Source organism: Sus scrofa, chromosome 7, assembly GCF_054392235.1.
Source record: "Sus scrofa isolate SSC_HxYL_T2T_F1_AM1 chromosome 7, Sscrofa_HxYL_maternal_Yorkshire_Landrace_v2.0, whole genome shotgun sequence".
Classification (NCBI taxonomy): Eukaryota; Metazoa; Chordata; class Mammalia; order Artiodactyla; family Suidae; genus Sus; species Sus scrofa.
The window spans coordinates 38,799,023-38,820,572 of NC_139389.1; the positions used below are offsets into that span (position 1 = coordinate 38,799,023).

Here is a 21,550-nt window from a genome sequence, read left to right on the forward strand (position 1 = left end):
AAGCTGGAAGCCCCCGCCCCACGCACGGCCCGCGCCCGACTCACCGTCCTCGCGGGACTTCTGGATGAAGGCCTCCACGCCGCTCTCGCCATAGCTGCCCTCCGATGCCAGCGTGGACACGTAGTTCCACTTGAGGGCGCGGACGATGTCCACCATGGCCTGGGCCTGGTAGGTGTCCGAGGGCACCACGCGGGAGAAAAAGTCGTAGCGGCTGTTGTCGCTCAGGTCGGGGGCTGTGGAGGCGTAGCTGATCTGGGGGATCTGGGGGTGAGAGGGGCCGCTGAAGGGCGACTGGCAGCTCACCCTGCCCAGCCAGCGCCAGCCCCGATGCCCCCGCCTCCCATCCCCCAGCCTCGGGACCACCCCAGCCCTTCCCGGGGGCCTGCCTTCCTCTCCTCCTGGGTGGGGAGGCGGGGGGCGGGCTGGGCATGCAGTGAACAGGTCCCAGACCCACTGGACAGAGGCAGAGGAGGAGACTGAGGCCAGAGAGGGGGGACGACGATGGGTCAGCCCTGGCCCTGCCCCTCCCCAGCTCTCCCCTGATCCGGCCCCCTCCCGACACCCCTCATCAGCGAGGCCCCATCAGGTTGAGAAGTGAGGGGCAGCATCCAGTCCTCCTCCTCCAGGAAGCCTCCCAGCCAGCCCGCCCAGGTACCAAGGCTGGTGGTCCCTCAATAACACCCCACAGTAATAGGGGCTAACACACATGCACAGCCATTCCCATCAAGAGCCACAAGGTCCCAGCTGGGGAAAATCCCCCGGTGGGTGAGGGGTCGGCGCGAGGATGCAGTGGGGATGAGGGTGGTGAGAGGGGTCCTCACCCTGCCCCAGGCAGCCCTGCTTGTCACGACCCAGCAGACCCTGTCCCCACAGCTCCATCTGGGCCCAGGCTCCTCTCCACTGCCAGCTCTGAGGGGACAGAGCCCAGCTTCCAGTTCCCCCAGCCCCGCCCACCCCAGAAGACCAGAGAAAGAGGGGCCTGGTGCCCCGGGCCTGCCCAGTCCCATAGCCCCTCATGGCAGCTTCTGGCCTCCTACCCCCAGCCCCCAAGTCACCAGGCACCTTCCTGCCCCCACATCAGGCAAAGGTGAGACAGAGCCGTCCAGCTGCCCTTCCTCTGTGGTTGACATCCACCACCCCAGGGGCGTGGAAGGAGCCGGGTGGACCCCCGAGCACCCCTCCCCGTGCCCTCCTCAAGGGGCCCCTGGCTCCCCAGGGCTGGTCAGTGGCCCGGGTGCTCCCCTCCCTGCCTTGGTCCACACCATATGCACCTTCCCGCGTGCCCTCTGCCCAATCTCCACTGCCCACGGTGACAGGCGAGGGGAGGGCGCACTGCACTGGGCTGACTTCTGAGCCGCGCCTGTGGCATATGGAGGTTCCCAGGCTAGGGGTCGAATTGGAGCTTCAGCTGCCAACCTATGCCACAGCCACGGCAATGCCAGATCCAAGTGGTTCTGTGACCTACGCCCCAGCTCACAGCAGCACCAGATCCTTAACCCACTGAGCGAGGCCAGGGATCAAACCCACCTTCCCATGGACAGTGTCGGGTTCTGAGTCCACTGAGCCACAACTCCGGAAGGAAGTCTTTTCAGGCAGTGGGAACAGGCCGTGCAAAGGCCTGCACACATGTATGTGCATGTGTGCATGTGTGTCCATGGGTTGGAACCTGAACCTGCTCTCAAGCTGCCCCAGGCCCAGCATGGCAACACTAGCTGGAATGCAGGGTACCGACAGCTCAGGTCCTGGATCACTGGCTCCCAAACCAGAATCTGAGGATGCCCTGAGAGGGGCTGGCCCCCGCCATACCCTAACCAGAAGAGGACAGGGGTAAGCAAACTGCCCAGCATCTCAGACCCACCCTGGGCCCAGTCCCCAGGCCTCTGAAGGCCGGTGCTCTGGCAAGGCCAATGCTCTGTTCAGAGAAGTCAGGGTGGAACCCCCGCCCTGACCTGCACAAGGCCTGGGGCACCCCAGTCAAGCAGCTGGATGTCCAGGGCCAGCACCCCTCTTCCTGGGAGCATTAGTGCTTAGAAGCACCCCGCCCCCGCCAGCAGAGCTTCCTTGCCTGGCAGCTTGCATCTCTCACAAGCATCCTATCTTAATAAATCTATTTCTTGCCTGTTAATCAATCAATCAATCAATCAATAAAAGCACCCCCCCCTTCCCCAGCACTTGCCTCAGTGCTCCTTGGAGCCAACCTGCCCAGGGCTGTGCCACCCAGCTTTGCCATCCTGCTGGCCTACCCTAGGCAAGCAAGTAGCCTCTCTGGGCCGCACTCGCTACCCCTATGAAGCAGTCACAGTAATGACAGAGAGGAATGCCTTGGTGAGAACACAAGGTGCTTACAACAGTGCCCGGCACGTGGGGCCTTGGCAGGTGCTAGAGATCACTATTAGAGAGGGAGGCAAGATGCAGACGTTGTGCCCATTTTTCAGATGAGGAAACTGAGGCTCAGAGAGACGAAAGTGCCCTCTGATATCAGAGCCAGGAGATCAGACCCCAGGCGCAGACCCGCTGCTCTGAAGCCCTGCTCAGCATCCCCTGCCCTAGCCTTGTGCCCGTCCTCCTTCCCAGCTGACTGCTCTGTCTGTTCCAGCCACAAGCCAGGCCAGGCAGCTGCAGATTGAGGCCAGGACCCTGTAGCCCCCTCTGGCAGCCAGCCCCACCCAGGCCAGGGCCCAGGCAGACCTTGGGCCCCCCACCTGCTGGCTGCAGCCCTTCTTACTCAGGGAGCAGGGAAGTCAGGCCCAGGGTGGCCGCCTGCCCCTGGCCCTGCTGATCTTGGCTGCATGAGGCCTCGGCTGCCAGACTTTCAGCATCAGTTGTTTTCTTTCCCAGATAAAAGGCAGCCGGGCTTTCAGGTACATGAAAGCCGCTTGGGCAGGGATGTGCACTTCCGAGCTGGTGAGAGGAGAGAAGGCCGGCTTCTCACCCGGCACCCGCACTGCCAGAGCCTCTGCTGCAGACCCAGTGCCCCAGAGGAGCTGAGGTGCTGCCGGCTGCCCTCCTCCCTCTGCAGGCCTGGGGGCAGGAGTGGGTCTCACTGAGAGCCAGACACAGGGTGGACACCCCCACGCCCTTGGGAACCCCCATCTCAGCCAGGCACTGAGACCCCCATTGAGACCAGGCCGCTGGGGGCGGGAAAGAAGGTCCTCCGAAGAGAAAGGCCTCCAGGCTGGTGTCAGGTTTGGGGCAACAGGGCTTCCCTGGGGGCTCATGGGGAGGGTCTCAAGGCTGGCAGGGTGGGTGAGGGTGTAACAGACTGAAGAGGAGAAAGGGGGTCAAAGAGGGGAGTCGGGGAGCTGCAGGCGGCTGGGAGGGCAGTCACATGAGAGATGGGGGACCATGGCAGAGGGGGGCAGCGGGCGGCACTGGCACACAGAGGGTCACCAATGCCCCCCTGCCCTCAGTCCCGACCAGGCCCACTTCTGAGAGGGACCCCAGGGTTCAAGGGCAGAGGAACAGACTCCCAAAGCCTGTAAAGCAGGAGACGCCTGGGCAGGGCCGCGGGGGCAGATCGGGGTGTCTGCGGGAGGCCTGGGATCGGCCCGGGGAAGGACCGTCTGATGCCCGCCCTGGGCCTCAGTCTGGGTCACATGCTGGGGCCTTGCCCCTCAACAAACAACTTCCACATGCCCACTGGGCCATGTGGGGCCACCGGCCACTTTCCCCACAGACCCTGCATGAATTCAGGCCAGGCCAGCCCGGGGAAGCGCAATTCTGTCAATCAGACCTCATTACCCTGAGGACAGAGGCCAGCCGCCAGCTCCGGACCTCAAGCATCGGATCACTGGGGACCTAGTCACGAGGCCTGCTGTGGCCCTGGGCCAGCCAACCTAGGCCCCACTGCCATCAATCCGTCTGCCCGCCCCACCCTGGGTGCACCCTGATTCAGCCCCTGCCCCTCTCGCCACCAGGGTGCTTGGCTTCCCCAGCTCTGCCCTCTCCGTGCCTGGTGATGGGTTGGCCCTGGCCCTCCCCTTTGCCTGGGCTGCTCTGTAGCCACCAGCCTTCCCCCCAACACACACAGGTCCAGGCCACCCTCACTCCTCGGAACTCACTCATGCGATGCTTCCCTGAGCACCTACTCAGCGCCTTGCACAACCTCTGGCCAACACACAGGGACACGTCCCCACCTTTAGGGAGCTGAGGTTCCAGCGGGAGGGCCAATAAGCAACCTGGCACATGACTATTGTGGGTGCTGGTTCTCAGGGACACCCACTGCATGATGGGCAGTGTCCCCCAGCCTGCCCCTGAGGAGGGGGAGCACAGCACCCCACCAACTACATGGAGGTGTAGTGCAGTCAGGATCCCTGTTACGTGTCTCAAGCCACAGCGATGCAGGGCTGTTGGTTCCCACCTGTCTCCTCGCGCCACTCAGGGACACAGGCTGTGTGAGCTCTGGCCCTGGGGCAACCGCGGATACGCTGCATTTGCTTCCATCTCAAGAGCCAAGGTGCGAGGCATTCACACCCACCATGGGCTGGCCTGGGCTGAACTGCACTAAATCCACACAGACACACACGTGCACCCAGGCGTGTGGGCATCACTGCGAAAATGAATGAGCATTTATTGAGTGCTTACTGTGTGCCAAGAACTATCCACAGTGGTTTTATATGACTAACACCTTTAACCTTACAATAACCCTAGGAAGCAGGCTGTCTTACTCTCCCCGTTTCCCCAAAATCAAGGTACAAAGAGGTTAAGTAACTTGCCCAGGGTCACACAGCTAATGGCTGAGCCATGATTTGAACTCAGAGGGACTAGCTCCAGAACTCATGTTACAGTCATGTAAACCTCAGCCTCCCCTGTTCACAAGTGGGTCTGCACACACTCACACACACACACACACACAGAATCTGGGCGTGACGGTGGCAGCCCCCTTTGACGAAGAGGGCCACCCACATGGCCTGCGGCAGCTGCAGGGAGAACTGGTCCTCCTTCCTGTCCAGGCTCAGCCACCACCTCCACTTCTGGCTGTCACACTGGGCTGAAGTGGCCCATCTGTCTCCATCACAAAGGATCAGGCAGGGGTGGGGGCCGGGGCCCCAGAGGGTTGCGCAAATGGCTCTGCTTGGAGCAACAGCTAATTTCTAAACATAATTATTAATTTCATGCCTATCATATGCAAACCTCTGCCTCCCAGACGAGATGAAATTGATTTAATTAGAAATTCCATCATCAGGCCTTTTGGATCCAAGCTCTTAATTAGGATCCCCAGCCCCACCCACGGTCCATGGCCCTGACCTCCCTCCCCGAGGCCCCTCACTGCTACCAGGGCCCCCCTGGCCAGGTCAGGGCCCCTCACCAGGCCATTTACCCATTTCCCACCCCAGCGTGGCCCCAGTCACAAGTGGCCATTTTTGCTCCTGGCATCGTGATGGGGAAGTGGCCTGGGAAGAGTTTCCATCATCTTGCCGTCAAAAGACCTAGAATGTTTGCGGTGGGCAGAAGACCAGAGAGCGGGCACAGTGCCCACACGGCCTTCTTGTGCGAGCCCTGGGAGGCATTAATCAAATGCCCTTTACAGCTCATCTCAGGGCCATCGGCCAAAACATCAAGAACTTGTGTATTTTGGGGGGGGAGTGGTTTGTTTGTTTGTTTGTTTGTTTTGGGTTTTTTTTGTGTTTTTTGAAGGGCCGTATCCACAGCATATGGAGGTTCCCAGGCTAGGGGTCAAATTGGAGCTGCAGCTGCTGGCCTACACCACAGCCACAGCAACGCCAGATCCAAGCCACATCTGCAACCTACACCAGAGCTCACGGCAACGTTGGATCCTTAACCCACTGAGCAAGGCCAGGGATCAAACTTGCATCCTCGTGGTTCCCAGTCAGAGGCATTTCTGCTGAGCCACAATGATGCCTGATGCCGATGATGATGGGAATTCCAACTTGTGTGTTTTACCAAAGCGTTTTCACCTCATTACCTCCGACCTCATCTCCAGCCAGCACCTTCGCCTCAGCTCAGGCTCACTCACAAGATTCCAGCCTCAGCAGCCCTCCATTGAACATGCCAGGCACACTCTGCCTCAGGGCCTTTGCACCAGCTGCTCCTGCTGCCTGAATGCTCTTCCCACAGATTCGCATGAGGCTCCTCTCTCACACCCTCCCTTCCAGCCTCTGCAGACAGGGCCTCCCACCACCCTATTAAGGCCAATCCGACTTCCCTCCCTGCTTAGGTTTTCCCCATAACAGTGATCACTTTCCAACATGCGCTGTATTTACTGGCTTATTTCATTTACTAGCCACCTCTCCCTAAAATGTCAGCTCCATGAATCCAGGGGCCTTTTTAAATCCCCCACTGTGTCCTGGACACCTGGCACAGCACTTGGCTGAGGAAATGAAGGGGCCACCAGAGTCCTCCCCCACAGCGGTACCATGAGGGCCTCAGCCGGTTGAGGAAACCCAGGCTCAGAGCCTCGGGGCCTTGTTGCCACCACAGAGCCGGTCGACCCTGAGGTCTGCCGCTTCACCTGGGCAGGTGGGCAGCTCCCCAGCAGCATACTGCTCACTGAAGATGCTCTGAGGTCTCTCTCCTCCCTCCCCAGGGCTCAGTGGGACTCTCCCTCCAGCTCCCTCACCCCTGATTTCACAGCAACACCCCAGAAAGCAATCACTGGGGGGCCCTCCCACACCCGCTTCTGTCTCCCCCTCCCTGGGGCCCGCCCAGCCTCTTATCAGGAAAGCAAGCGGACACTTGGATTAATTTCCAGGCCGGCTCTGAATTATGTTTTCCAGGAGAGAACCAGACAGATTCAGGCAACAGGCCTTTGAACAAATATTTCCCCAGAAAGCGCTTTATTCAGCCCCTTGTCTCACCCTTTTAAACATTATATGTTTTCTTAGGAGCCCAGGAAAAAGGGGGGGCCCCCCGATAAGGCACGGAGGCTGGAGAAGAATGGAGGCGCAGAGTGCAGAGGCTCCAGGGCTGACAAAGGAGCGGCTGGGTGCAGGCTGGGGAATTACTGCAGATAAGCGCCCGGGAGCGGGAGGGGGAGCTTGTGGCCGAGGGTGAGCGCAAACCGGATCCTCAAATCAGCACTTGTCCTGTTTCATAAGCAAAACGTAGATCAATAAATTACACTCACTTTTGCAGGATTTACATGCTGACTCCGTAACCTTGTCAACAGTGATCCGAGGGACAGAGGAGCCCAGGGTGGGGAGGAAGGGCCCAGCTGGGGGGAAACCCCGAGTGGCCACAGCACTGCACCCCCCCAAGAAGGGCCCACAGCCCAGGTTCCCGGAGGCGAGAGGCAGGTGCCGCCTACTGCGGGCAAGTCACCAGCCCATGAGCCTCGGTCTCCACGTCTGTCAAATGGGCTCAGGGGTGAGACCCTGGCCCCTGTCAGCCTCATTATGAGGCTGACCTGGGAGAACATGCTTGCTTGGAAAGAGGGCCAACATCCAAGACGCCCAGAGCCATCACTATGCCTCTGACACATACCAGGTGCGGCCGCTACTGACAGACCCTCCGTTAACTCTCCCCACGCCTGAGACAGGAGACCCTTGCCTGGTTTACGACGGAAGTCACCCAGTGCCCGGGCGGCAGCCACACCCAGGCCCACCTAGGACAAAGGTGGACCTTCCTTGTGCCACCATGAGCCTGTGAGCTAGGGGGCTGGGCAGCACTGGGCACCAGGCCACACCCAAGTATCTGGGGACAGGGCCGGGGACCAGCACAGGGAGCTGTGAAACCCAGGGTGGGGGCAGCAGGTGAGAGGCTGTGCAGGTGTTGGCGGTGATGTGATCCCAACAGGCCAGGCACCACCGTTCAAGGTATCAGCTCGGTGCCATGCACTGCACAGGGTCCTCTCGCTTAATCTTCACACAGTAACCCCAGGAAGTGACGGCTAGTATTACCTTGACTATTCAGATGAGAAAACTGAGGCCCAAGAAGCAAGTAGCCAAGCAGGATTTGAACCTGGGTCTGTCTGACTCCAACACCTGGCTGCTCTCACCTCTATGCCCCGCCAGGCACACACTCCAGCCTCCTGGCCTCTGCCCGCACCACCCCTGCCCCTGGGAAGCAGCGGGATGGGGAACCGAGTCCATGCCTTGGCCCTTCTTCACCGCATCTCTTGAACACAGCACTTCCGGCTCTGACTCTCAGTTTCCACACCCGTGCGGTGGCGGTTTAAGGACCTCTGGACTCACAAGGTAAGGACAGGGGGTGGAGCCTCCGTGGGCGGGAGCGACATCAAAAACCCTCTTCCACAGAACCCTCTGATCCACCCGCAGCTGCAGGAGTGGTGGCGGGGCTGGGACCACCCCAGGAACTGGCTGCCTCGGGCGTCCTGCTGGCCAGCGATGGTGGCGTGGCTGGGCCAAGGGACCAAGTACAGTGTGTGCCCCGTGTCCTCCCAAGTCAAGTCTCTGTGCTGCCCTGCGTGGACTAGATGGCTCTGTGTTAATATAATGTGGTCTAATGGGATGTAGTAACATTATTGAACACAAGAGCCGATAAAAGTCACAGCCCCATCACTCTGGGTAATTTATATCACAGTCTGGCCCCAGCCAAGCTGGAGTGGGGCCCACTGGAGTGAGGGAGCCTGCGCCCTGGGCTGGCGGGGCAGCCAAAACCAGCCAGGGAGGGAGGTGCAGCCAAGCAGGCAAGGCAGGTAACCCCCAGGGCCAGGGACCAGGTGGCCTTGGGAGCTCTCCACCCAGTCCTCACCACACTTGACCCTGTGGTGGCATCTGAGCACACTGTCCCTTCTCAGAGCTGCCCAGCTCCCCGCTCTCCTGGTAACCCCCCGACCCATCCAGGCAGCCCCTGCTCAGCCTCCATGGCTGATCCTGAACGCTGGCCACCCGGGACCCAGACCTCCATCCCCCACCAGTCACTCCCAGGCCACCTACACAGCCTAAGGGGCACCCACCCAAACCCCAGGCTCCCACCCACTGCCTGCTCTATTGGCCGTCAAATGGGACCCCCAGCCAGGCGGCCAAGCTCAGCTCCCAGGGTCAGGCACAACCTTGACTCTTATCTCTCATGCCTCAAATCTGATTTCTCAGCAAATACTGTTGCCTTGAAAACAAGATCCAGAACCCAGCCGAGGCTCACCTCCTCCGCTGCTGCCACCCTGGTCTGGCCTCGCCTCCTCACTGCCCCCACTTCCCACACTTGTCACCTTCCCCACACAGCCCGGCCCTTCCCCAGCTGGTGGCCAGTTAGAGCAGCTCCTCCCATCAAGAGGTCTATCTCCACAGCCCACTGGGCCCTATGCGATACCCCCCTTAGCCTCCTGACCGCCCCTCCCTTCTTTTGCCCCAGCCACTGGGCCTCGTGCTACTTCTCCCAACACGCCAGACAGGAGGCCACCTCAGGACCTTTGCACCAGCTGTTACATTTCCTCTGCCACCCTCCCCCCACCCCCACTGGAAGATCAGTCCCTTGGGGACAGAGGGATTTCAACAACCTTGCTTATTGGCCCAGGACTCAGGACAGAACCTGGCACCAAAGCCCTCATGTCACAGGCTCTGCAAATGAAGAGCCATCATCAGTGAAAGAGGGGACGAGCCAGAGCAGCAGCCGCTTTTACCTGATTCTCACAAACAGGCTTCTCTACCAGATTCTGGGGGGAAATGTGTCTGCTGCTAAAGAGTTTGAACACACTGGCCTGCTCCAGCTGAGGAAAACGAGCAGTGGGTGGGCCAAGTGGCAGCATTTAGCCAAGACCAGAGGGCAGGCTGGTGGCTGGCCACTCCAGAGCCCATTTCTCCCCACTGGCCCCACCAACCCAGCACCCAGCTCAGCTTCCCCGGGGCCCTAGAGCCAAGCCAGCCCCACCCCAACCACCCTGAGACGAGCCTGCAGGGGGCGCCCATCCTCAAGAGCTTCTCTGACCCCTGACTGCCCCACAGCTGTCCTCGGGCATAGGACCCTGGAGCTGACCTGTCGCTCATCCGCACCCTCAGGAAGGGGCCCACGTGCGGTGAGCTCAGGGTGGCGTTCCACCCAGGGTTCCCTCCTGGGGGGCACTTTCTGTGGAAGCCCCATCCCTAACTGCACAGTAGGGGCTCCTGGCCCTGGCCAGGGTGGGGGCGCCAGGGGCCTCCCACCCCGTCATCCACTCATTCAAAATGCATTCACTGAGACTCACCCTGTGCCCGCGATGCTGGGCACCGGGACGCCACCGTGAGCAAAGCAGGCAGATGCCCATCCTCATGGAGCTGGGTCCTACCCCGATACACACACCAGCACATACGCAACGACTACCCCCGACACGAGCTGGGGAGAGGCCAGAGCCTGTGAGAAGCTGCAGTGGAGCCCTGGATCTGGTCAGGGTGCCCAAGGAGGGCTCCCTGGGGAGGGATAATGAGTTGGCACCTGAAGGACGGGGGTGGGCAACACCCAGGTGAAAGGGAAGAACAACCCAGATAGGAGGGGGACAGGTGCAAAGGTCCTGCGGCCAAGAGCTCACGGCTGGCTCAAGGAAAAACAACAACATGGAGGATGGGAGAACACAGCACGAGACGCAGCTGGATGGAAAACGGACCCAGGGGCCGAGGGGAGGTAGCTGCACTCGTCCAGAAAAGAGGCGAGGGCGGCCAGGGCCGGGGGTTGTCTGTGCAGGTAGAGAGGTCCCCACAAGCCCTCCAGCTCCAAGAGTTTCCTCCCGGGACGAAGTCTTGGCTTTAGGCACCTTTCCCAAAATTCTGTGCCCACCAAAGACCACAGGAAGAGCCTGGAGCCTGGAGCCAGGAGCCAGGCAAAGGGTTCTCCAGGGCCAGCTGCCAGCTGCCCCTCTGGGCCAAGCCCACTCCTTGGAGATAACTGGCCTCCTGGGGGTTCTCCATCTGCCCCAGTGGCACAGCAGGTGAGAAGGGGGCCAGGGGATGGGCCCAGGGGGAGGGGAGGCCACCCCTGCCTCTCTCCTCCGCTGCCGGTGCCCTCTGCCGCTCTGGGAGCTGGTCATGATGGAAAGAACCATTGTGTGACCACAGACTGGACCCTCTTCCATCCTGTGCCCCGGGTGTCTCCTCTAAGCTCCTAAAGTAACGATCGCAATAACAGCTAACATTTACTGAGGGCTTACTGTGTGCCAGGCTGTGGCGTCAGCACAGAGTCCTCACCAGAAACGGCCACAGAGGTACCAGCACTTAGCCGAGTTTGCCCGTGTGGGAACTGTGGCCCAAAGAGTTAATGACCTGCCCGAAGACACGCACCTGCAGCCTGGCAGCTGGGCTCTGCCTGCCGTCATGCTCTGCCACCTCCCCAGGGAACTAAGGACTGAACCGACTCACCGGAGGCCTCCAGCCCCGCGTGCCACTTCTGCTTCTCAGCCCAGAACTCGGCCTCCAGCCTGAAGGACCCAGCTTCTCCCAAAGGATGGCACATGTGCTCTGGGGTGGATCTGAGCCCAGACCCGTCTGCGCCTCTCCACCTTCTGCAGAAACCTCCAAACGTCTGATTCAGTTCAGCGACCACATGCCCCCTGCCCCATGAGCCTGGCACTGGGACCTGGTGGGGAACAGCAGGGCCCCCGCCCCGTGCTGAGAACCTGCCCTGCACCGTCTCCCACCAGCCCCAGTGGGATGGGCCCCAGGCACTCAATGGGGGACCAGCTCGTTAAGGCACCAGCCCTGGAAGCGTCTACTTCCTTCTCCTCCCAGGAAAACGGCCTCCCATCCTCTTGCTCTGGGGGCCTGACCTGTGACTGAGACGTCTAACCTCATTTAATTTACTCTGAACAACACCCCCTCAAGGTAGATTTTATCACCCGCATTTTCTAGACCACAACTTGGAGACAGAAGGAAGTCATTGGCCCTCACAGCTCAGCTACTGACAGAAACCGCCGCCGCCCCCCCCAATGCCAGAGGCAGAAATTCTTCCACAGCTGCCTGGCCTCCCTCTGAGCCCTCGGCAAGAGCCACCAGCACGTCTGGGGCCTGTCCAGACAATGAAGAGACGGGCAGGACATGTCCACAGGCTGTGCCTGTCCCAGCCATGTGTCCAGTTTCCAGCAACTGGGGATGTGAGCTGACACCTCTGAGAGCGACGCGCCAGGGGAGCTTGGCCCCTCCCCACCCCACCCAGGCCTCTGCCCCAGAATCTCCACAAAAGCCAGAGAGTTGACAAAGATCTCCCCATTAACCCAGACTAACCCCCCATTAACCCAGACTAACCCCCCATTAACTCAGCCCATCCCACTGGGGGCAGCCGCAGGAAGCAGAGCCTGGGGAGGGGTCCCGCCACCCAGCACAGCTGGGCACAGCCAGGGCCCCCCTCAGTCCCAGCAAACAGCAGGCATCTGCAGGGATATTCGGAAGGGCCTGAGGTCCCCCAGGTATCTCCCCAGCACCTGCTGCCTCACTGACCTCAGCTCTTACCAGCCCCTCCCCATTCACTTCCCTGCAGCCACACCGGCCTCCTTAGCCCCCAAGCCCCCAAGCAGGGTCCGCCGGCCTCAGAGCCTGTGCACCTGCTGTGTCCTCAGCCTTGCTGGCTCGTCCCCCACAGAGCCACACACCTGCCAATCCACTCACTCATATCTCCGACCACACGCCACCTCCTGGGGGAGGTTGTCATTGAACAGTGTCTAAAGTAGACCCCCCAGCCCACACCCTGTCCCCCTGCCATGGCCCTTCTCATCCGACACAGCGTCTGGAGTTAGCTGTGCCTCGCAGGACTGGCAGCCTCCACAGCCTGTGAGCCACAGGGGCCACTCCTCAGCCCCAGGCTTTCAAGGTCAAGGTGGTGCCCTGCCTGGCCCAGGCTACAGGGCCAGCTGTCCTGCCTGGCACCCCGAGCTGGGGAGACAGCAGAAAGCTCCCCAGGGCAGGCTGGGGGAGTGGAAGGTCAGGAGCCCACAGAGAGCGGGCAGAAATGGGTCTCCCCATGGTCACCCTTGGGGTCGCCAAGGCCAGGTAGGCAGCTCAGATAATCCTGTGTCACGCTCCAGAGTGTCAGCCACTGGGGACAAGGGAAGACACACTCACACGCACACACACTCACACTCACTCACTTGGGTACAGTCAGGACCAGCAGAGGCAGCACTGCTGTGCACTTTGGGGAACACAAAAGAATGTCCATAACACCCCAATGTCATTGCCCTGCCCAGCTGCCCATCAAGCAGGCTCATAGCTACACCTGCTTCCTCACTCCCCAACCCTCCCCCCCACCCCCCCGCCGGTGCAATGCCCGGCAGGGGACAGTTTTCTGCAGGGCTGATCCAGCCAGTGTGAGACCCAGCCTGGCTGGCAGACAGAGCTCAGGGTGAGCGGGGGCTGGCAGGCCTGGAGGGTCAGTGGGGAGGAAAACTGAGGGACAGGGCACCAATGTGGGGCGGCCTGGGGGCCGTGTTCCTGCCTGTCCCACTCCCTTGGACACCATGGCAGGGGCTGGAGTTGGCAGGCCTCTCCCACGCCCCAGGCCCCCGCCCACCCAGGTAACCGGTGCTGCTGGAGGGAGAGGGCCCAGGCCAGCCAGCTCCCCCTGCCCCTGGTTGTCCAGCTCTACCTGGAAGGCTGCAATGAGAAACGGGGGCCTTGGGAGTTCCCAATGTGGCTCAGTGGAAACGAACCCAGCTAGTATCCATGACGCGGGTTCGATCCCTGGCCTCGCTCAGTGGATCAAGGATCCGGCGTTGTCATGAGCTATGGACACGGCTTGGATCTGGCATTGCCGTGGCTGTGGTGTAGCCTGGCAGCTGCAGCTCCGATTTGACCCCTAGCCTGGAAACTTCCATAGGCCATGGGTGGGTATGGCCAACCAAAAAAAAGGAAAGAAACAGGGGCCTTGCCCAGAGACCCAAACGCAGGGAAGTCCTCCTCCATCCCCTAAGTAACTGTAGCGGAAACAGTGGGGCGGGGGATCAGTCCTGTGAGCCAAGCCCAGCTCCAGCCCAGGGAGGGGAGAGCAGTGTCTGTAATTTGTTTTAATAATCCTGCTGAACTGGGAGAAAATTAACAAATGAGAAATCGGCTCTAAATTAATCAAACTTCCCTGTCCGTCCCCCCACCTTCCGTCTTAATGAAGGTTATTTATCCAAGGAGCAATAAAACACAGAATTAAATTAAACAGGCCTTTCTTTGGGTCCCCCCCTCCATGCCCCAGGGAGGCAGCGTCTCCCTGCTTACAGCTCTATAAGCTGTGCCTGGGGGACCCCAGCAGAGCTACAATTCCCGCCAGCAATCGGGGGTCCCAGGAGCCCCACAATTAACACACCCAGCCTGGGTCTCACTGCCAGCTCCCTGCCAAAAATACGAGCGGCCGTTAACTCAAGCAAGTTCCCAGGGAGGGCCAGGGAGGCTCTGCGGCCAGGCCTTGTCCGGCTTGGGGCTGGGGCCGCAGCAGCTTCTCTGCGGGGGAGAGAAGGACGAGGACGAGGCATGGAAGGCGGGGGCACGCCCACCCCGCCAGGGAGGAGGCTCTGGTGCCCGCCGCAGGTTCCGGCCAGAAACTGCCTCCCGGGCCATCCTCCTGGTGGGGAGGGGCTGGACGGGGCGCGGGGCACAGGGGGAGCTGAGGAAGGACCTCCTGGGAGGACAGGGCTCAGGGGCCCCAGCCTAGGGTCACCACGTCGCCCTCAGGACAGGGCGGCGCAGCCCACTGGCCCTGGCAGTTTGTCAGCCATCTGCCTCCCCAAATATCCCTTCCCTGCAGCTTTTGAATCCCTTTATGGTTCACCAGGGCCACTATTTAGAGTCACAGGTTCCTAAAGAGCTATTCTCAGGGCCCCGCTCAACCGTTCCCTTTGGTCTCCCTCTGGCTTTGAAAACTGCAGTAACAATGGCCTTCCGTCTGCAGCTGTCACATACACTCCCCCACTTAAGCCTCACATCCGTGCCATGAGGAACATGTGCCACGACACCCACCTTATGGGTGAGGACAGCTGAGGCTCAGAGAGGGCCCTGGACAAGGCCCATCCCACAGTGGCTGAGGGTCCCAGGCCAGGTGGGTTGGAGTTTGGGGACCAGGGGTGTGGGACCAGGGGTGGGGAAGAACAGGGCTCTCTGCGGAACCGCCAGGCCTCCTGGGAGCCTCCGCAGCAGCTTTCTGTGGAGCCGAGGCTGGGGGCTGATGGTGCCCTGGGCGGGGGGGAGGGGGGGGCAGAAGGGGAGGGAGGAAGGAGGGGAGGAAGGGGGCAGAGAGGGGAGGGGAGGAGGGAGGGAAGGTTATCAACTCCTCGTGTCTGCCTCTGACAAGGCTACAAATTCAGTCTACGTAGGGCAGCCAGAGAGTGCTTTTAAACATAAATCTGGACCCATCACTTTCTGCTTAAAACCCTCCAAAGGGCGCTCATTGCACCTGGAGTGAACGGTCAGACTCCGCCCGGGGACCCAGGAGTTCCCACAGATCCAGTTCTGCAGCCTCTTCTCTCAGCCTCCTTGTTCCTCAGACAGACCAAGGCTGTTGCGGCCTCAGGGCCTTTGCACTGCCTGTGCCCCCATGCCACCCCACCCCCACCCCCGCCACAAGGCCAGCCAGCCACCTGGCTCCTTCCTTACCTCCCTGACACCTTGTTGAAAAGAGCCGTCTGCCTCCTCCTCCACTCTCAAAACCCCTGACCCTCTGCAATTTTCCTCCACAGCACCTGTCACCACTGAATCACTGCCGTTTACCGTCTTGTTCCCGCTCCAGAAGGTCAACTCCACGTGGGCAAGCATTTCACGTCTTTTCCTCACTGCTGTCCTCCTAAGCTAGCCTAACAGATGACTTACTGTTTGGCTGGTGAATGAATGACGGACTCTAAGTCCATGGCCATCATTCGGGCCACCGGAACCGCCATCTGAACTATTCCATCAGTCTCCTAACCTCTCACTTGGTCCCAGGCCTTAGCTTGCACACAACCCTCCACTCCACGCCCAAAGGAATATCTTTGTGTGTGGCATTTGCCTTTTTAAGGCCACACCCATAGCATATGGAGGTTCTCAGGCTAGAGGTCAAATCGGAGCTGCAGCTGCCAGCCTACACCACAGCCACAGCAACACCAGATCCAAGCTGCATCTTCAACTACACCACAGCTCACGGCAACGCCGGAACCTTAACCCACTGAGTGAGGCCAGGTATCGAACCTGTGTCCTCATGGAAACTAGTCCTTAACAACTGAGCCACAACAGGAACTCCCCAAAATAATATTTTAAACCCCAGACTGGACCAAGGCACCACCCTCAAGATCAAGTCCACACTCGGCCTAAGGCCCTAATTGCTCCCAACTCCCTCTCCACTGACCCTCTCCCATGCCCCCAGCCCTGCTGCATCCATACCAGATACAGCTCACGTTCCGGCCATACTTGTCCTTTCCCTTGGAGCACGGTCATGGTTCCCTCTCTACTGGCAGGACACCTCCTCCAGGCAGCCACCCCATGTGTGCCCTGCCAGAACACACCTCTCCCTCATCTGAGCCCCCACAGACCCTCACCTGCACCTCCGCCACAGCCCTCCCACACCCACAACTTGAGCTGTGACAAATCCTATGCGAGCCATACCTCCCCATCCAGGAAGGACCCAGATTTATTCCCTGGCAACTCTCCCACCCCCACCACCTGCTCTGGTATCTTGCACAAACTTGGAGCTCCATAAATATTTGCTGAAGCAAATGGAACCAGTTCAAATACAGCCCAGGGAGAGTGCCCATTAAGAGGGGCTTTTCCTCCAGGTTGCTGGCATTTCAGGCTGGTCTGAGGGCAAACGGACCTTTAAGTGCCACTTAACTGCAGCACACAGGAGCAGCTGGCCTGCATTCGGCTAACCTCTCCTTGGGGGTTGCCTGGGAGGAAACGATTCACCCGGGTTGAGGGGTGACCTGGGCCCTGTTAAAACGGCAATGTGAGGCCGCCGGTCCAGCCGCCAGCCCGTAATAGCAGCTCCTGGCCCACCCGGCAGCTTGTGTGTTGAGCACACGTGTGGCCACCCCCATGGGTGAGAACAGCAGGCACAACACAGCCACCGCTGAATTATTTATTCCGTACATTGTTAGCGCAGCAGAGAGAGCAACCGTGTCTCCAGGCTTCAATTAAAATATCAAGGCGCCCGCACCGTCTGCCCCGCCACATGGCCACCTCCCACTGAAACTGGCAGGGGAGCACCTCAGGGGAACCCAGAGAGCCCCCAAGGCCAGCTCTACGGCCTTCCTCTGCCTCCCAACAACGAGGCCCTGTTTCAGCACCGCGGACAGTGGCCTTCTGGCCCCAGGCTCCTCTGGGGGTCTGCCCCAGGACTCCCAGCAAACCTTTCAGGGCTCTAAAAGACCACTTAGTAAATCGATGTCCTGAAAGAGCCTTTCCAGCCTCCCAAAGTGGCCCTGGGACAAGCCTTGCTGGGTTTTTAGCCTACGTCCAATTCTCTAGCAGCTGCCAGCCCAGCCCTGCAACATGACAGCACAGGGAAGGCAGGTGCTCATCCAGGCTCCTTGACAACCCCAGACACATCACACCACCTCCCTGGGAAGCAAATGTGTCACTCAGAAAATGCACATGACAGTGGCCAGGCTGGGACCTCAGCGATTGTCACAACCAATGGAAAGGGATTTTGAAAGGGTACAAATGTTGGCTGTGCCAGAACAGGGCTTTCATTGCATATGAGTGAGTTTCTTCAGCCTTCCCACCCCTACCCCAACCTCGAAATCCCTGATTCTAGGGCACAGACTCAGGATGAAGAAAAAGCTGACAGATCCTTCAGGAGCTGGCTGGGTCACAAGCTAACTAGGTCACCCACGAGATTTAATTCAACAACCCCCGGACTAGAATATGAGGCCGAGTGAAATCAAAGTGGGCGAGCTGAAAAAGAGCAAGAAATTCCAAACACATGCCGCCGCCGAGAACTGTAGAATGAGCATAGGCTTCGGGGAGAGCTGCAGGCCGCGCTGCTTTCTGCACAAGCCTCAGCGTCATCACCTGGAGAACAGGCAGTGACGCTGAGGTCCCAGCCAGCACCTTACACTAGATAACCCATGTAGGACTCCTGACACGGTGCCAGGCACAGCAATGCAACTGCTCATCTTATGAGGCACCGACTACATCCCAGGCCCTGGAGACAAAGCCCGGAAACAAAGGGACACAAGTGTGCCTGGTAGAGCTGACGTCCCAGTGACCAGCGAAGTCATGCATCAGGATGTCGGGAGAGGGAGCATTTGAGACGGGCCTTTGAAGCACAGGTGGAATTTCCAAAGCCAAAAAAAAAGTGGCAAGAGGGTATAATCCTTTTGGGAAAATGTTTGGCAGTTCCTCCTCAATCTAACCATTCACACAGCCAGAGAGCCAGCAATTGTTTAGACCTATACTCATATACATAATACAAATGAGCACTTATGTCCATGAAAAGACACGTACACAAAAGTTCAGAAGAGCTTTATTCATCAGAGCCAAACACTGGATTCAGCCCAGATGACCAGCAGCAGCAAAATGGGTAAACAAATGCTGAACTGTGCCAACAATGACGCAGTGGAATAGTATGGGGCAGTGAAGAGGGGAAATTGCCAAAGTACCCAGCCACCCAGGGGAATCTCATAGACGGTGTGAGTGAAAAAAGCCACACACGGAGTTCCTGTCTTGGCACAGTGGTTAACGAACCCGACTAGCAACCATGACGCCACGGGTTCGATCCCTGGCCTCACTCAGTGGGTTAAGGATCCGGCATTGCTGTGAGCTGTGGTGTAGGTCAAAGACTCGGCTCAGACCCCACGTTGCTGTGGCTGTGGCGTAAGCCAGCGGCTACAGCTCTGATTTGACCCCTAGCCTGGGAACCTCCATATGCCATGGGTGCAGCCCTGAAAAGACAAAAAAACAAAAACAAAAACAAAAAACAGAAAAAGAAAAGAGCCACACGCAAAATTCTTACTGTACGATCCTATTTATATGAAGGTCAAAACCAGCCAAAACCAATCTATGCTGTGAGAAGTCAGGCTGCTGAGTAGCCTTGGGGAGGAGGGGTGTGGGCCAGGAGGGGCTCAAGGGATCCCGCTGAGATACTGAAAATGCCCTGTGTCTTGATGCTCACACAAGGACATGCATTTACGAAAGCTCAATAAGTAGTATCACTGTGTCTAAGTTATGCTTCAAATTTTTGGAATGTAAAGCAAAGGCGGGACCTTCTTGAGGGGCTGAGGAACATCAGAAGCAGAGGCTAGCAGATTAGACACTGTGAGGGCCAGGGACTGGAAGTGGCAGGGGTTGGAGGGAGGGTCGGAGTCAGTGGGCGAGACGAGTGCCAAGCCAATGCCACCCCTGGAGCCCCAGGGGCTTCTGCCTCCTTCTGCCATACTCTAACCAACCACAGCAAAGGGAACGAGTGAGGCCAACTCCCCTCCCTGCCAGCCTGGCCCCCTGCCACCACCCTCCCTCAGCCGCCACCCTGGATTGCAATCCCCAAGCTTAATTTCCTGGGCTTCGAGGGCTTCCATCCTGAGCAGAAATCAAGTGAAGCCACACCCCAGCCTCAGGCCTGCAGTCCAGCTGGGCCCCTCGGCCCACGCCCACGGCATCACAGAGCACACCTGGTTCTGCCTCCCACGCTCCACCTGCCACGTCCCCCTTCCCACCCACCCCCAAAGGGGCCACCTGAGCACCTGTCACTCCCAGGATAACCGCTCCAATTGGATAACGCCCTCCCACCCCGCTTCCCAAGCCTTAGCCGCCACGCCTCCCCGGGCAGAGGGAGTCCGCTGGACACACACAGACACGGCCGAGAGATGGTCAGAAGGCTCACACCCCACCAGCCACCAGTGAGACGTGACACATAAGACAACCCCCCGCCCCACTGGGGGACGACATACGTGTTTCAAAGACAATCTAAGAATATTGGAAAACGCTCCCAGCTGTAAACTGGTGGACAGAACCACACGGATGCTACGATCTCAACTCTGGAAGTAACACACAAAGGACTAGGAGGAGAGACACCAGCTCATGGAGGTTGTCACTCTGGATGGGGAGGAGGAGGCATGGGCATTTTTCATCTGCCCTTGATGCTCTTCTGTTCTCACGCAGATCTGCAGGAACCATGCTGGCTTTTACAGCAGCACCAACAAGGGGGCATCAGGCCACCCGCCCAGGACCTAGGCTGACTAGCCCCTGCTCTGCGGAGCAGAGAGGCCAACATGATGCCAGGCTGCAAACCATCTTTGACACCACCCACAGACTCCAGCACCAACAGGTGCTGGGCTGAAGGGCCCGCCCACAACATCCGGGTGCCTGGAGGGGGGCCCAGCAGGGCGCTGGGTGGCTGGGGCCCTGGCTCTAAGCCCCGCTCCCATGCTAACTAGCTGAGCATTCCCTTTCCACAGTTTCTTCTTCTATAAAGTAGGGCATCTGCCCTGACCACTCTGCAGGACCGTTGTGTGCAATGACCATGAAAGACTGTACATGGGAAACTGTCGCGGTCAATCCCAAGCTCCTTTTCCTGGTCCCCACAGGCCCTCCAGCCCTGTCGCAGTTGCTAAGAGATGCTCAAATGCTGCCTAGAGCAGGCGCCGGAAGGTCCTTAAAGCTGGGCGCCATATTCATGTGCTGAATCCTGAACTGTCCATAAAATGTACACTTTTAATCAGAAACCAAACAAAAGCTAAGTCCCTGGTGCCTCAGCTGGTTAAGGATCTGGCATTGTCACTGCAGGGGCTTGGGTCACTGCTGCGGCATGGGTCACGCTGAATTCTATGGGGAGCCACAGAAGAAAGACATAGACCCTAACTCAGGATCTCTTTCTCTCCTCCTGTCAATGGGAGACGAGAGGACGTGAAAGCTTGGTGCCAGCACCGACAGTGGGAGATGGAGCCCGAGGCAGGTGGAGGCTGGTGTGGGCAGGGAGGGCCCCAGATGAGGAGGAGACTGGAAGCTGGACATGAAGAATGGGTAGGGTTTCAGTATGAGGAGCCGCGGGATTTGGGAAATCATGCAAAATCAATAGAGTAAAAATGTACAATGCGCTCCAGATCACAAGGCCTTTCCCTCATCTCACTGTGTACCTTGGGGTAGAACAAATGAAGCAGCTGATACCCTGATATCATGGTTGCATGGAAAACAAAAAAAGTGGTTTCAAGCTCCCCAAAAGAAGAGTTTTAAGGCCCTCCAGGAAGAAGTGGGAAAGCTCCTTCCTCAGGACCCTCAGAAAGTAGCCAGTAAATTAAGTCTGGATGCACTTTGCAGATGGGAAAACTGAGGGGAAAACTAAGTCCAAGTGATGTCGCCAAGGTGCCAAGGCTAGTTAGAAAAGAAGGGAGGGCACCCCCCGCAGAGAGAACTGCTGTGCAAGGGCCCGGAGGGAGCAGGACCTGGAAGGCCTGAGGCAAAAGCTCTCCTTGAAGAAGTGAAGGAGGCTCAGGGCCAGCCCTGAGCAGATGCAGGCCCCGTGAGCCACCACCTCGCAAAGCTCATCCGTGAAATGGACATACCGGGCAGGCGGCGGCAGGACTGGTCACACTAGAATGAGGCAGGTGGGGTGAGGGTGGAGGAGATGGACAGACAGACAGCGCGGCCTGGTCAGTGATGATCAGCCACCATGGCTCTCAACACCTTCAGGGCAGCCGGGGGTGGAGGCCCTGGTCCCCAGGGCGTTCTGGATGCAGGGAGGGCCCGGCTCCTGCCCAGCCTGCCTGCGTGTGAGAGCACAGGAT

General features: G+C 59.1%; 1 protein-coding gene across 3 annotated transcripts in view; it reads right to left on the reverse strand.

The window, feature by feature from the left end:
• The window catches only part of GRM4 (glutamate metabotropic receptor 4), a 100,129-nt gene that overhangs the window by 54,090 nt on the left and 24,489 nt on the right, over positions 1 to 21,550 (reverse strand). For all 3 annotated transcript variants that reach the window (XM_084966952.1, XM_021098606.2, XM_084966951.1), the window contains exon 3: positions 45 to 261. In XM_084966952.1, the coding sequence (XP_084823078.1) occupies positions 45 to 261 (217 nt within the window). The remainder of the gene's footprint in view (positions 1 to 44; positions 262 to 21,550) is intronic.